The following is a 17,094-nucleotide window of genomic DNA, read 5'->3' as shown; positions in this document are numbered from 1 at the left end:
TCCACACTTAACTGCTTTGCAACAGCCTCAAGAATAACCTGCATCAGCAGCTGAGAAGGTATGGTTCATGATAAAGGACAATTTTCCTGGGCATCACATTCCATTATGCACTCGTGGCTTGCCGGGTAAGCTTCTTACATGTTGCTCAGCTTCAGTGAAAAATATATTGCCTTTTCTTTTATCAATACATAAGTGGTGGCACATATTTTCCCTCCTGCTTTTGTCTTGATAATGAACTTGTATGATACTGCATAAAACCTAGGCCTGAATAACTTCTTATAAAACATGCTGGTGCCTCCCTTGAGACTTGCTCCACTTGACTGAACGGCAGGATCTCCAGCCTGCAGCTGTGCTCCAGCACTTCCACACACTGTGCAGTGGGACAGTGGGCAGGAACCAGCCAGGCCCTCAGATTCCAGTCGGGCACCCTGACTTTTTCCTACTAAAGACAGGGCAAGAAAATAAGCTTTTAAATTTAAAAGGCTGGAATAAAAATAGAAATACACACTCATCTTTCATCTGACCCACCTTGCCTTCCGTGCTGAGATTAATTCACCAGCACATACCCGCTGTGCTGCGGATCCACAGCCTCTAGCATTTCACAATCAAAGAGTCCAGGTAACTCAGACAGGGCTAGAGGGTCATAGGTGGAGGCAGTCTCCTGCAGTCCAGGGCTCCTGGGACAGTCCTGCGCTGTGGCCTCCCCTGGCTGGGCCCCATCCATAGGGTACTGACAGGGAGGAGGGTAGTCTGGCTCAGGGGAAGCAGCACTTGGAAGCTCGCAAGTCTGGTACGGGAAAGACAAGGGTGATGGGGCTGCTCCCCGCTGCTGTGGGGGCGGTGGTGGAGGTGGTGGCGGTGGCTGCTGCGGCTGCATCTGCGCTGGCAGCGGAGGGGCAGCACGAGGGCCTGGCGCCGAGGGCAGCGGCTGCAGCTGCATCTCCTGGTACTGCCTGAGGAAAGGGCTGCTGTACGGCATCCGCTCAGACGGCTCCAGGACGGGGCTCAGGGACTGTGCCAGGCTGAAGGTTGGTGGCTGCTGTGCCGGTGGGGGGCTCTCCTGGTGGGAAAGGGGCAGCTGCTGACTGGGAGGTGGGTATGAGCTCTCTGCTATCTGCATCTGGTTAAAATAGGCCTGCAGTTGAGACTGCTTCTGGAGGAAGAGACGTTTCTGTTGGAGCCTAAATTGACAATAATAAAGGAAGAATTTTAAATCTCAGATATCGGCTTCAGTCACACCAACTAAAACACAATATTCATTCACATTGGCTACTAAGGGGGCTTTGTCTAGTGGTTGAAAAGACTGGCTTTTTTCCTATGAGCAGGAAAGGACAACATAATGCACACTCTCGGGCTTTCCAGAGAACACAGTGACTTTTCCCCGAGGCCCCCTCACCTGTGCTCCTGCAGCTGCTGCTCCAGGCTCCGCGGTGTCTCTTTACAGTAAAGCTGACAGGTGTTCTGGGTCTTTGACAGAAGGCTGGGCTTCTGGAATTAGACAGAAACAGTGTCAGTGAGAGAATATGCTGACAGCTAGGGTGGAGTCAGAGTCCCTGTGTGGCACAGATGATCAGATACTTGACCAGCTCAAAGGTTAGTAGCTTGAACCCACCACCAGGTACCTCCGAAGATGGACCTAGTGATTCTGCACTCTGCACATACAGGGTCATGGGGTCAGAATCACTCGACAGCCTAGTACGAACAGTAGCAGCAGCAAGGTGGGGCCACCAGACCACCTGTGCCTCCCATGAAGGAGTGTGTCCTTCATGGAGAAGGGCCAATGCCTGCTCACTTGAAACCCTTAGCCGAGTTAAGTCATGAGGCCCGGGCCGGTCTCTTTTGAAAATCCACTAGATCTCTGATTTACAGAGTTTATAAACAATGAGAAAAGTGTAATGAAATCTTTAGAACAAAGGAGTGGCTGCTGAATGAGGGAATGACTCACTCCTGATTGGACTTATGCTATATCGTATTTCAAGATTTTCATGTACCACTGTAGGGAGTAAAATACCGTGGATTTGAGACTGTCTTTTTTTTTTTTAAATGATTGACAGGCATATCATCAGAATCAGAACTGATACCCTTCTGTAGCACTTGGTGGCACATAACCTTTCCCAGGGCCTGGTGCCAACACAGAGCACACAGCTAAGTCTGAACATGTTTCTAGAAACTATAAATGTAGAACCAAAGTGACATGCCTACAAGGAGGCAGCAGTTTCAAATCAATACCAAGAAAAACAGGTTTCTGCTGTGCTGAACAGCAGATTCTGAATGAGAAAAATGAGCTGGGAATGAGATGAGGGCCCCACCTGGAGTCTGTGCTGCAGGTACTGGGTCTCCAGGCTCTGCCGCCGAGCCAGCTGAGGATGTATGCTGCCGGACAGACCCGCGACATTCGCCTGCTGCTGGGAAACTTCCTCCTGAGGAGCAAAGGGCACAAGGGTTTCTTCAGTTATCCACGTGGGGGCAAGTCTCAGTTCTTAGGCTAAGCATGTCAGAGAAAAACACAACTTTATAAAACCTAATTCTCAGTTTTATGCATAACTAGCCTGCTGAGGGCCATGTGTAGAAAACTTGTCAGTGCGTTATCTGTAATGAACCCCTGTCAAGTGGGTGCTGGGCACTAGTACCACAACATCCTTGACGGATGGAAAACAGATTCAAAAGAAGTTCATGGGATTAGCAGAAACACTGCACCTTTAGAAGGAACCGCCACTTAAAATATTTAATGTAGTAATATCGCATCCAAAGCAGTGGCAAGAAGCTTCTCAAGAGGGTGAGGTCCGTGGTTTTTATTTCTACTGTGTGGGAGCTCAAGGGAGACGGTAAGAGGCTCTCCATGTAAAACCTCTGTTGTGTGAAGTGAAGAGGACTTGAGGACATCCAGGTCTCCGTCTGCTCGGATTGCTCGGGGCCACGTGGACGGATCTAATCTGTCAGTGCCACGTGGTATCAACAAAGAAAGCTTTGAGCCGATGGGCTTTCCAGAAGAACCTGTTTACTCTAGAGCTGGAGTAAATGACTTAATCATGCCTCATGCTCACAGAGCCAGTGTGTGAAGGGCACAGGGCACCCACCTGGGGGCAGCTGCTAGCAAGGTCTTGGAGCTGAGGAACAGCAGATGCCAAGCTGGGGTCAGCCTCGGATCCCATCTGTTCATACAGCAACTGTACTTTGTTTAATTCTAGGATTCCTTTGGTTCTAGCCAGATTCTGAAGATGCTGCCTAAATGCTACAATCCCTGAAAGAAAACAGAAAGACCAAGAGTTTCAATAAAATGCCAGGCCTTCTGGGGGTCACAGCTGTGAAAACGACATGGTTGCCATTCTCCCTCTGCACCCTTACAAGAGGGTTTAGAGACACGGAGCAGCAGTCACCTTGTGTGAGGGAGGTGTCCGACGCTCTGCGGCCCTCCCGGAAGCTCACCGGTGACCTGTTGTGAACCTCACGCTTTTGGGAGCTGAGCGCCTGCATGGCCGGGTTGGCAGGTCTCAGGCTTATGAATGGCGACGGCACGTGAGTTGAAGGCTGATTAGCTAACATGATGTCCTTAAGGGAGGGGTTGTCCTCCAGGAAGTTCAGGTCCCTCTGGACAGACCCCATCTCATACTCTGAGTCCACACTGTCAAGGGAAGGGCTGTCACTCATGGAGTACATCTTCCCTTTAAGAGAAAACAAAACAGATTTAACAGAACATTTTCTTTTCTAACATGAGATACAAAGCATAAAGCACTTGAGCCTCGACAACTACAAAGTCTTTGATAGCCAATCAAAATACTTTTCGTTTCTAGAAACTTTCAAATATCTAAAGAACAGATTTCAGGGAACAAGAGCTGAAACGCAATCGTCTCTGAAATTCTGGAAAACACTCCACCGGCTGCACTCCTGAGGCTGTTCGGAAGAGCCAGAGTCTATGATGACTCATAGTGAAGCCGGCCCGGCCTTGGGGAAACCAACTCAGACATTTTATTTTAATCTGTTAGCTGCCGAGCAGGCCTTTCCCTACAGCTAGCTGAACCTAGTCCAGAAAGACTAGAACCTAGGAAGCGATTGGCATTGTTAACATTTCCTCAGGGATGCTCCTGACACTCTGGTGTACCTGAGCCAGGCATCATGACCAGTGGATTGGTTACTTCTGACAGTGTGTGCCGTCTCTGTCCGCTACGTGTGGACTGGAATGCTTCAAAGGCCTGGCCAGGGTCTTCCTCGACGTCCCCTTCTGCCTCAAGCCCTTCATCAATGGAGGTCTCCATCATGTTGCTGGGCAATGACTGGCATCCTTTCCTCACCAGGACAGGCGGAACAGGTTCAAGCAGACAGCCATTGACCTGTATGACCAAGGGACAGGGCAGCAGAGGAGAGCAAACTGTCAGCTACTACTGCTTTACTGAGGTATCAGAAAAATCCATGAAAGAAAAAGTATTAAAATTAGAGACCTAGTTAATTACTAAAATGGTTCACGTTTGTGTCTAACAACATTTAGAGTAGAAGTCAACTGCCATAGTTAGAAGACAGAAGTCCATTATGATCCAAGCTGGCACTGACTCCCTGGCTTCTCTGAGTCATTATTACAATAAACAACATTTTTAGTGGTTTCCAGATGCACAGGGGCATATTAGCTTGAAGCCTCTGAGTTTTGCTTTTTTTTTTTTAAAATAAAGGAAACAAAGTGGAAAGAAGAGATTTTCCGCTTCTCCCAAATTATAAGGCCTATAGCTAAAAAAAAAAAAATCCCTAATATTTTTTTCAATTTTCAGTTACAAAACAAATTAGAACGTTCCAGATATACCTGCATGTTCATAATTTAAGTAACTGCCCTTCTGATTTTTCTTTCAACTGTTCTATCAGCCTGAGAAATGGAAAGCAAGAATTCATTAAGTAAGACTGATACCACAAAAAGAACTGAGAAAAATACTTAGGTGGCAAACAGCCAAAGCTTTCCACGATAGGACAACAGATGAGTCACAGGGCCCAAATTCCAGCAGAGGTTAATAAGCATCGCTGCGCTGAGCTCTCTCCAGCAGCAGCGGCAGCAGCAGCACCACATTATCTGTGTTCCTGTCCCACAGGGATGCATAGCCTGGCTCCTAGGTGAGAAGGCTGCCTTCTGCAGCAGTTGCCAAGCAAACCACCTAATGGCAGGCAGACAGCACACAAAGGGGAGTTGTGGTTGCGAGATCTCCTGGCTGGTAAAAGCCCCAATAAGGAGGCAATTATTTACCTCATTACTTTAACTATTCCCCTGTGGAAATCAATTTGCTTTCTCCTGTGAATGACTGCTCAGGAGCAGTCAGAAGGCACTCAGTTCTAGGCAGTGATTTCACTAGGAGCACCTTAGTGAGTGGCTGCAGGGGGAGCGTGCTGGCTAGGGGGCACATGGTGGGGGTGCACAGTGGGGAGAGCATAATGCAGAGAGCACCAGTGTGGAGGGCCTAGGGGGATGTGGCTGTGAGGGGAGCATGGCTAGGGCCACAAGGTAGGGGTGCACAGTGAATAGAGCTAGTGCAGAGAGCCCCAGTGTGGAGGCTGCACTAGGGAGAACCTAGAGAGAGTGCTATTGTTTCCTTTGGAAGCAGGAGCAGCTGATGTATGTAAGAGGTGACGTGGGACATCTCTGTGCCAGACACAGGGCAACTTTCCTCTTATGGCAACCAATCTGAAGTCTCCTCGAAGCCCTTTATTTGGAAAGAGGGATGTAGGTGACTCAGATCTTTCTTTGCTTGGGGGAGGGGGATGGTTATCCCATTAAAACTCTTCTGGGGCTGTAGTCACTACTTGGATAAGGTGCTTATGGGCTTACAGGATTTAGAAGGACCCAAACTCACTGCCTTCAAGTTGCTTCCTACTCTGGGGTATAGAATTGAAGTGCCCTTTAGGGTTTCTAAGGTGTAATTTGTTTTACATATATTTAAAAAATGTTTTACTGCTCTCCATTTAAAATTCATATACACTGTTTCCTTCATATATACTGTTTCATTTATATACACTGTTTCACAAGATCATTCCCATATATTCTATTTTATAAAACCAATCATCACTGATCTATACCCACTACCACTCCATATTTTTAGGTCTCCACTGGATCCTTCCTAATTCCTTCACATCCCCACTCTACCTACAAACTCTGTGACCTTGTGATACCTGCCTTCATTCTCTGCCTTGTCATCTTTCCTCTTTTGGGCTTTTATACATATCTTACTATTGTCTATTTTTACAATAATGGTCTTATGCCTCTGCCATGTTATATAGTATTTCTCAAAATTCTTGCTCCTGACTGCTGCATAGTATTCCATCTATGGATTGAGAATATGCAATTTCTCAAGCCATTATTTGTTGATAGACATTTTGGCTGTTTTCATTTTTGTGCTATTGTGCATAATGCTGTCATGAACACTGGTGTACAAATCTGTGCCTCGGTTCTCGTTTTCTTGGGGAATATTCCTAGCCATGGAATAGCTGGGTCATATGGAGTTTCTATGTTCAGCTTTTTGATGAAATGCCAAACTTTAAGGCTATAATTTTTATGAATGCAGATTGTCCTATCTTTCTCTTGGTCTGTCTGAACCACTGACCTTGTGGTTAGTCTAATGCTTTAATTACAGTGCTACCAGGACTCCTTTAAATGGCCCAGTGGTCACTGAAAAGGAAGAGTGGGGAAAATGCCCCCTTCAGAGGCTAAACCATGAATGGCTGTTTGAGAACTTCTAGGTTCCTTAGATAAAATTTTCCAAGATTAACTGAAGATAATGTAGAAATGAATAAAGCAACAGAAGAAAGACTTATTATTACGTTAATTATCTACTAAGCATTGTTACATTTACAGACTCTGGTAATAGCTTACCAGTTATTTCTGGTGGTATAAGCCTCGCAAACCTCTTAGTAGAGAAAAACCAATCTTTTCCTAAGTACTCAAAAAATGTTTCCATCCCCCTAACTGTGCAATTTTATGGAAACTAACTGCTTAATACAGTTATCTTATCTCGAGTGCAAGGGGAATTATGTCTTTCATTAGAAATTGTCTGCTGAACTGAATTTACTCCTGGGAGAGGTGGACACAAGGACGTGAATTTCAGATGGCAGATGACAAGGATGAAGCACTCTGTGGGGGCTGCTACGGGTTTCCAGGCAGGAGCACGCTCTGACACGTGCAGCTGCCAAGGCTCAGCTGTCACATGTTCAAGTTTCCTCAATCAGCAGATAACTAAGTTACCCTTGCCTGCCAATCTTCCCAGGGACTGGATAGAAGAGGCTCAATTCAGCTCCAAGATTCTGTGGCAGAAATGCTAGGCTAATCTAGCTAAGTGACCATAAGCTAATAGAAGTAAGAACTCTTGCTCTAGGAAAGAATCTATTTTAAGTATAAATTATAGGGCTTCAAAATACAATGGGAATTAAATGTACATTTCCCAGTACATGATTTTGTCTTTTCATAAAGCTCCAATTCTAATTTGAGATCTCTTCTGCAGTAGGTTGAATATGTGTGGAGACCCCACCTAAGTGATAAAGTCCCTGGCCCAACCACAACACAAAGTTCTAGCAAGGACACTGGGACACCCGTGTACAACAAAGACTAGTGAGTCTGGAAACTGGGAATATGCTTAAATAACTTGTGTTCTATGTGCCCAACCAGTTTGGCATACATTTAAGATGTACTTTGGTTCAAATATCAGCTCTAATAGCAAGTTGCTTAACCTCTGTCAAGCTTAGTTTTCTTCATTTGTATAATAGAAGTAAGTTGCTTTGGGAAGATCATATAAAATGCTTAGCACAGTATCTTAATCTAAGGCAGTCAATGCATTTTATCAATTATTATTTCTTGGGTAAAGAGAATTCTCTCAAACAATAAAAATTTTATAAGAATAAAACTCTACTACTTCCTTTTAAAAGTATTTTTAACATCTTGGGCAAGTTAAGATAAATAACCAGATAAGGATGCAAATAATTGGATAAGCTTAGTTCTACAAATTTATCCTAAGGAAATAATCAGATATGTAGTTAAAGGATTTAGATACACAAAGATGTCACTTAAAGCATATATAAACATTTAAATAATTACAGTGCCTAATATCCAACAATGAGAACATAGGTAAATAAGGGTTTTCCTAATAAAATAATTATAGGCAGATGCTATCATTTACCCTATGCAAACACACCAAAATATGCTTACTTCAGGATAGTGGGATTGAAGATAAAATTTTCCTTTACTCCATTCCCTGAATTTTCCAGACATGACTATGGCTGGTCTTATTTTCTTCAATTATAAATTTACATATTTGTTAGAAAAACTTCAAATCTAGAAGTTAAAGTCTGATACATGCATGTCCTTTTAGACTATCTCCTATGTGTACAACCCTTTTTAAAAAAAAGTTAGTAATAACACCAGCAGATAGTAAAAGACTGGACTGCATTTGCATTTTCCTGGTTTGATCTCCAGTTCCTTTTAGTGTATCAGAGACGAGTAGTATGGTCCAAGACAAGGAAGGCTTCAGGTCAGCTGTTTGCAGGGCTGCTATAACATTCAACTATGTCGATGTTGACTTGTTCAATCCTTTTACCATTGTATTTATTAATAAAATGGCTTTGAAATGTATGTGTATGTGTGTGTGTGTGTGTGTAATGTCATTATTCCCAAAGAAACACCAAAAAAAAAAAATTGCCTTCCAGGTCTTATACATTCATCTTTCCATATGGTCTCTGTTTCATCTGTGGGCCTCAGTTAAGGAGAGGAGCCAATCCAACTATCCTGCTGGTTGCTCCAGGAACCATAAACCTAAATTTCACCAGACTCTCTAGGGAGTTTTAGTGACAGCTTTAAGCACTGAAATCTCTGGGCAGGAAAGAGGTGAACTCTTTCTGAGACATACAATACTTGCCAACATATCACAGCAGAAATCAAACAAGATACTGAATGATAAAATGTCTTTTACAAAACAATGAACAGGTATTATAGTAAAGGTATGTGAAGTGACATGAACAAAGAGAAGTGTACTACTATCTGATAGGTTTTTGTGAATTCATTTATGGGTCCCCCAAAGATGTGGCATTAAGGAGGGATGTGCTTTCTTGATGAAAGAAATAAATAACATGGCCCATAAACAAGGCCAGTGGAAGTCCCTGGCCTGGCTCAGAGCCACATGGCACGGCTAGCAAAGCGGTCAGTTCTATCCGGACACATACCCAAACAGACCACCTAGCTACTGTCTGTATCTTTCGCAAAATCCTTCATTTCCTGTCTATTTCCTAGTTACAGCAACAATCACCAGCGTTAAAAATAGTTTGCCCTATATAATAACGATAGACAGAGGCCAATTTGTGTTTCAGGCCTAATGCCCTCACAGACAAGCCTTTAGCAGACGGCATTTAAATGTTATCAAGGGAATTATTAGATCTCCAAAATAAATAAATTATGTTGTTCCAGTTTATGTCTGCTTTCCTTTGCAGGAATGTGGCAGCAGTTTTTGATATTACTGAACATGCCAGGCAACCACAGGTGGAGAACAGTGTTCACAGGAAATGAACGCTGTGGGCTCATCTTCAGGGGCATGAACAGGTTTTCAGTCCAACATCTGCTTGTGGCAGCCGAGAATCGAGCTGCCTGCTCGGGACCCAGCTAAATGCACTGACTTGTGAATCAGCACTACTCCCAGCATTCTCTACTTTGGAACCTGGCAACCACCCTCTCAAACACCTAGGCTCTATTGAGTCATCAGTTTGGAATACTCTCTTCTTGCATCTTAATATTCTACCAATTTATATGTACAATCCCTTTTATGCCATCTTCTCCAGCTTCAATTCTACTAGAGGACATGAATAGCAAGTATATTATTTTTGAGGACACTGCGTGGTTCAAAATCAGGAAGGGTTTCTGCCAGGGATGTATCTGTCTCTATACATTTTCAAGTTATATGCCGAACAGATCATCCAGGATGCTGGGCTGTATGAGGAGGAATGTGGCATCAGGATTGGCGGAAGATTAATCAACAACCTATGTTATGCAGATAACACAACCCTGCTTGCTGAAACTGAGGAGGACCTGAAGCGCTTGCTGCAGAAGGTCAAAGACTGCAGCCTTCAATATGGATTGAAGCTTAACATCAAGAAAACAAAATTTCTCACCACTGGGCTAATTGACAGCATCATTATGGATGGTGAAGAGATTGAGATTGTTAACAGTTTCAGTTTATTTGGCTCCATAATCAACATCATTGGTACCAGCAGCCAGGAAAGAAAAAGATGAATTGCCTTGGGAAAGTCTGCTGGCAGGGACCTCTCCCGAGTACTGAAGAGCAACAATGTCAGTCTGGAGACTAAGGTGCGCCTGATTCAGGCCATAGTCTTTGCAATTGCTTGCTGTGCGTCAGAGAGCTGGACAGTGACTAAGGATGATAGGAAGAGAATTGATGTGGTTGAGCTGTGGTGCTGAAGAGTGTTGAATATTCCATGGACTGCAAGGAGAACAAACAGGTTCGTCCTGGAGAGGGTGGCCTGCTCCTTGGAGGCAAGGATCCGAAAGCTTCATCTGATATACTGTGGATATGTTACAAGGAGGGACTGGTTCTTGGAGAGGGACATCATGTTTGAGAGGGTGGAGGGACAGTGCAAGAGAGGAAGACACTCATTGAGATGGATCAATTCAGTAACTGGGATAATGGGGGTAGGTGTGTCAGAGACAGTGAGGTTGGCAAAGGATAGAGCAGAGTTTAGGGCTCCTGTACATAGGGTTGCTATGAGTCACAAGTGACTTGATGGCACATACAACAGCAACAACAAGAACAAGAAGGAGTACCTGATTGGAGCCAGGCTATTTTAAATAAACTCACAGGCATGTTAAAATAAGACAATTAATGAAGAAGACTGAATGAGAACTGAAGCCTTTGAATTGCGGTACTTAGGAAGAAAATATCATAGATTGACAGAAGAATAAATCTATGTCAGAGGAAGTGAAGTCCAAATGCTCCTCAGAAATAGGATGACAAGACTTCATCTCACATATTTCAGACATGTTATTAGACAGGGTCTGACCATGGAGCAAGATATCATTCTTGGTAAAGTAGACAGAGAGACACTTAAAAAGAGGGAGACCTTCAATGACATGGCTTTACACAGAAGGTGCAACAGTGGGCTCAAGCACAGCCTCCACCATGAGGACAGAGCAGCCTCCACCCCGAGGACGGAGCAGCCTCCAACCCGAGGACGGAGCAGCCTCCACCATGAGGACGGAGCAGCCTCCACCATGAGGATGGAGCGGCTGGAGCAGCCTCCACCGCAGGAAAGGAGCAGTCTCCACTGTGAGGTCGGAGCAGCCTCCACCGTGAGGACAGTGCAGGACTTGGGTCACTATGAGTTAGAACTGACATGAAGGAATCAAACAACAACAAATCCTAGTTCAGGCACTTACCATCTCCTCCCGGACCATGTACAAGTCTATTTACCTGGTCATCGATTTTTCCACCATCCAATTCATGCTACATACACTGTCAAGCCAATATCTGAAACATAACAGTACCCTCTCACTAAAAAGTGTTCAATTTTTCTACCAATTTGGGGAAGTCCATTTGAACAAACTCTCTTAAAGATACAATGAAGATACTGTTGTTAGGGTTAGTTGCTGTTGAGTACCCTCTGTACCCCAGGACAAAACACTGCCCATCCTCACACCACCCTCACAACTGTCATTAAGCCTGAGCCCACTGTCATAGTCAGTGTCAACCCATCGTCATACAGCAACAGTCTAGAGGAAAAGTCTAGTCCTTGGCTTGCCATTCAAAGCCAAACTACTCTTATAATTTCACATATCTCCCCTTCATGTATACTCTTCCTCAAACAAACTGATCTGCTTTCATTCATTCCTAAGGTGGACCTCACCTTTGTTTATTCCTAGATTTTTCTCAGGCTTTTCCATTCACTGATGATATCACACCCTATTCTCACCTATTTCATTCCTTTTCATTTCTCAAGTCTCAGGTCTGACAGTTTCCTGATCAGATGAGCTAACACCCTCCTAACACTTCCCTGTCTCACAGCACTTTGATTTAGAAGTATATGTTTAAGGGACCAGTATTATCCCATCTCATATAAACTTATCTGGCAAATGGCACACCGTCTTTAGTTGTATTACTATCTCTTTTGCTACACTACACACTTTGAAGTAGAATCCAAATCTCTATTGGCTTTATATTACCCAGAGGGGCTAAAAAGAAAGGAAATGAGTATGTGTTGGGTATTTAAAATCTTCCCAGAAATTCACACATATCATCTCAATTAATTCTCACTCGTTTCATGGACAAAAAAGAGATGCCTACGTACCATTCTGTAGCTGCAGCATACACAGTAAAGTCAAAGCTCTACTCAGCACAATTATTATAATGAAATTTTTTTCAGAATCCCAATTTGTTTAAAAATATATAAAAACTCTCCTCCACTCTTGTGAGGGACTTGGAATCGTGAAGAGAAGGAATGGCTAAGATAGGTGAATTAGAGGATTTTGGGAAGAACCATGAAGTGTGACAAGTCACATAACAGTCATGATGACAAGATACTGAGAGCCAGGCTTAGCTCTGGACACTTTTTCTTAGCGTCTTCCCCAACTCAAACACCACTCCCGAGCTCCTTGATGAAATGACAAAGTTCAATACTTGTGGCCCAAATGTGAGTCACTAGCCAAGTGGTAAGCTCTGAGCCTCTCACACACCCATCCATACCTTTGGAGTATCAACACACTCTTCTTCCATAAAGGCTGCTTCCGTCTGACAGCCAGAAGCAGGAAAGGGAAAGGCCTCCACGTTGGATGCTGTTGGGAGGAGGGCGGAACGCATCAGCCTCACATTTGGTGAGTGGACAGGCACCGGGAGTCCCACATTCTGAGCCTGTAAACACAGAAGAAACACACAGTGTGGGAACATTAATACTTCCAATAGGACCACACAGGCCTCAGAAAAAGAGAACTCTTCCTTGTGCAACTAAATCATAATGTTGTTTGTTGGAAATTTCAGAAAATTGTGCACCTTCCAGAAAAGTTGCAGCAGGTATTGAATTGAAACAGTAGTATCTGGGATCAGGTATGCTGAAACAGGCTGGGCAGATTTGCACTTCTGTCACATGAAGTATGTGACTTTCACATAGATGAGATGTCTCCAACTGTGAGGAATCTACAGCGCTTCTCATCTCCCCCAACTCATCTCACATATACTGTCTGCTTCCTTAGGTGCCCTAAAAATGTACAAAGAAAAAGTCCCCAACTCTCAGAGCTCAAAACTGAACCCAGAGCTCAGAATATTGAAATAATGCTATAAATTAGTTGGTTTTCACGGTGTGATGGTGATAGAGCGCCGTCCTTCCTTCAAGGAGATGCTGGCTCAAACACAGCTGTGTGCCCAGTGCGAGGGAAGCAGCTTGTCACTAAGCATGATTCTGAATGCAGCCTACTAAGTAAGTCTCTGATATGTCTATTCCGTATGTCTTCTTTTAAAGCACTCTAAATAATCATTACAAACTCTTTTTAAAAAAAATAACTTAAAAGCAGAACAAAACACTACCCTTACAATAACTGGCTAGGACTGACTGTGAAGATGAGCCTGCTCAGAGGATCTTTTCATTTTTGATCCTTCAAAACTGGCAAGACATTTACTCGCTGTGTACTGAACATACTGAACATAAGTGTCATAGCAGAACATGCCTGGGAAGAACTGCTCTCCTAGATTCTGAATGGGAAGGAATGGCCTGTGTTTTCCTGTGACAGTCACAGCAAGGGATTTAAAATGGTAAGTTTAAAGAAAACAAATGAAATGAGAGTTTGGGTTTCCCTCTCCCAAAACCTGGACTCCATCCCTTACTGATTATGTGACCTTAACCAGGATTCTTAACACTCCCTGAATGTTATTATCTTTATCTGTTTGTTTCTTTGTTGTTGTTTTTTTAAAGGGTTTAATATCTACTTCACAGTGTAAGTTAGGATAGACAGTAAAAGGTAACATGCCCTCAGACACAATCCATCCTTCTTTCTAAAATCTTATTATGATGACAGGAATCAAATACAGGAATTAGATGTCAAAATGAACATCCAGTCTTGATCTCAGGAGTCCTGGGTGACGCACTGGCTAAAGTGCTTGGCTGCTAATCAAAAAGTCTGGTTTGAACTCACCAACTGCTCTGTAGGAGATGTGGCACTCTGCTTCCACACATATCTACTGCCTTGGAAACCCTGTGTTATTCTATACTCTTAGAGAGTCCCTATGACTTGATTCTGACTAGTATCTAACAAATCTTAGCTAAAATGTCAGGGTGACTTTTTCAAAGAAAGAGGGTATGCTAGAAAATATCTGGTATCTTTTAGTGCTTTCATCATTAGATATACTGCATGAGATAAAAGAATAAAGTAGCAATAAAAATATATTTGTATTATGTGGATGGCATATGAATGATAAATAACTTTATGTATTTAACTCCTTAAGCTTATGTCCTGGGTCACTTTGGAAGCAAACTACTTTTTCTCTCTTTCAAGCATAATTAATTTCATTTTTCCACCACTGTCACAATGTAAAGTGTTAATTTCCTCAAAAAGTACATACAGTACCATTTTTATCATCTCCATCATAACCTTTTCAATCAAAGGGCAAAACTGAAGCTTTATTTGTTTGTCCAACTTTACTGAACTGCTTCTTCTATATAAAAACAATGAATTCTCTGAGGCGGTCTTCGCAGCAGAGTCGCCGTGGTCTCCCGCCTCAACAGTGCTTGAACAGAACCCGGCACTCGCCTGCGTCTCCCGTCGCCGGTCATCTCCAGCCAGTCCTCTGCCACCTCCTCACATCAGCACCCCCAGACGCCGCAAGGTCCTCACCTCCGCTCCAGCGCCGCGCAGCCGCCGCCTCTCCACCACCACTGCCATGACCGCGTCCCCTTTGCAGGTGCACCAAGAACTACAACCAGGACTTGGAGGCCGCCATCAACCGCCAGATGAACCTGGAGCTCTACACCTCCTATGTCTACCAGTCCATGTCTTACTACTTCCACCGTGATGATGTGGCTTTGAAGAATTTTGCCAAATATTTTCTCCACCAATCCCACGAGGAGAGGGAACACGCTGAGAAACTGATGAAACTGCAGAATCAGCGAGGTGGCTGCATCCTCCTTCAGGATATCAAGAAACCAGACCGGGATGACTGGGAGAGTGGGCTGAACGCAATGGAGTGTACGCTACACTTGGAGAAAAGTGTGAACCAGTCCCTACTGGAACTGCACAAAGTGGCCACTGACAAGAACGACGCTCATTTGTGTGACTTCATTGAGACACATCACCTGGATGAGCAGGTGAAATCCATCAAACAACTGGGTGACAATGTAACCAACTTATGCAAGATGGGCGCCCCAGATTCGGGCCTGGCCGAGTATCGCTTTGACAAGCACACCCTGGGAGACAGTGACAGTGAGACCTGAGAGAAGCTTTAGCCCGGCTTCCCCACAGCCACAGGGGTTACTCCGTGGTCACTACCAGGCCACCTGCATGTCTTGTTTATTTTATCTTTTCTATAAGTTGTATGAAGAAACCCACTTAAGTTCTTCCATTTGTACCATTCCTTCAGATAGTCCTTTGGTACCCAGCTGTTGTGTTGGAGATCTTGGTGGGCCAGAAGAAGTCTAAGCCATCTTGGCTAAATTCTTTAATCACCATGGTGTCTGCTTCAGTCACATTTAATAAAATGAAACTTAAAAGAAAAAAAAAAACAACAACAAACCAATGACTTCTCAGGAAAATAATTACTTGAAGATACTCTAATCAGAGTATGATTTCAGCACTGTAAGTATGATGTGCTGTTCCTTCTCAATCTCTATCTCCCACATGTGAATTTCTAAATTCATAGATCATGCTGTGCCAGCCCAAGCACAGCACACTTTCTTCGTGACGTTCACCTCCAGCCTGGACTACACAACTCACATTAAACGTGGTAATGTGGTCAGGACAGAGGAATAACACATTTTACTGTGACAGTCACTTCAGAGTATGTTTTAGGAGGCAACTTTCAACAGTAGTATTAGCATATTAATAGTATGCTCAGCACACTGAATTAATTAAATAACATGCTATCATAATACAAGGTAAATTAATAGCTCAAGGAAACAGATGCTACCAGCTTCTCTCTTGCTTTTTCCTTTTTATGTCAAAGGGGTTTTTATGAGAATTGCAGCAAATAGTTTTTTTATAGCGATGTTATATATTTCAAAATACTAAGTTTCTTTTCTCAGAAAGGATTCTACTTAGTGAGTTAATCTTTCTATTCCTTATTATAGTGTTATTACTTATTTTCCATGTGTTAAATAAATTGATCAGAAACATAAGTATAATATGCATGTTTCTAATCAATTCAATTAACAAATTATATGTGGATTTACACAACAGATACAACAATGAGCACAAACATTAATAACAACTCTTGTGAGAATGGTGCTGGACGAGCAATACTTGTTCTGTGATACATGAGGTTACCCTGAGTCACAGCTAGCTTGATGGTCCCCAACAACTATATATATAGATACAGATATAGATATATAGATACATTGATATATATATATATATATGTGTGTGTGTGTGTGTGTATATATATATATATATATATGTGTGTGTGTGTGTGTATATATATATATATATATATGGTTCTATTTCTAACTCATTATTATTCCAGTAAAGGAAAGCTACTAATTGGGCATCTTTAAATCACTGCATCAATACAAACATGCTTTCACTGAGCACCCTGGATTTTCTCACTATACAGTCATATCTATAAGTAGTCTTCCAATATTCACACTATTTGATTACATTATCTAGAATAGTAGTCTTCACATAATGCCTGTGTATCTCAGATGCCAGTGGTATATGAGCAGGGATGCTTCTTCCACAACTTTTTTTCTCCCTCCTAAAAACTGGAATGCAAAAGTTGGGAATAGTGAAGAAGAATCAGTAGTCGGAAAACACGGACTTGGTGACAGGAATGAGGCTGGAGACAGAATGATTGAGTTTTGTAAAATCAATGACTTATTCATTGCAAATACATTTTATAAGAGACACAAACGCAGGTTATACACATGGACTTCACCTGA

At 43.1% G+C, this 17,094-nt stretch overlaps 1 protein-coding gene and 1 pseudogene across 1 annotated transcript in view; one reads left to right on the top strand and one right to left on the bottom strand.

Annotated features, from left to right (window-relative positions):
- Positions 1-411: 411 nt before the first annotated feature.
- SIK2 (salt-inducible kinase 2) overlaps positions 412-17,094 on the bottom strand; it is a 165,104-nt gene continuing 148,421 nt past the window's right edge. Inside the window, exons 9-15 of the mRNA XM_006890767.1 lie at positions 12,702-12,866; positions 4,100-4,328; positions 3,378-3,662; positions 3,078-3,241; positions 2,310-2,420; positions 1,397-1,488; positions 412-1,181 (exon numbers count right to left, since the gene is read on the bottom strand). Coding sequence (XP_006890829.1) covers positions 548-1,181; positions 1,397-1,488; positions 2,310-2,420; positions 3,078-3,241; positions 3,378-3,662; positions 4,100-4,328; positions 12,702-12,866 — 1,680 coding nt within the window. The 3' untranslated portion in view covers positions 412-547. The remainder of the gene's footprint in view (positions 1,182-1,396; positions 1,489-2,309; positions 2,421-3,077; positions 3,242-3,377; positions 3,663-4,099; positions 4,329-12,701; positions 12,867-17,094) is intronic.
- Positions 13,315-15,435, top strand: LOC102870822 (annotated as a pseudogene).

This window comes from Elephantulus edwardii, unplaced genomic scaffold (genome assembly GCF_000299155.1).
Source record: "Elephantulus edwardii isolate Elephantulus edwardi_28Jun2011 unplaced genomic scaffold, EleEdw1.0 scaffold00093, whole genome shotgun sequence".
NCBI lineage: Eukaryota > Metazoa > Chordata > Mammalia > Macroscelidea > Macroscelididae > Elephantulus > Elephantulus edwardii.
The sequence above is the reverse complement of the archived record's forward strand: the minus strand, read 5'-3'. Positions and strand labels throughout refer to the sequence as shown.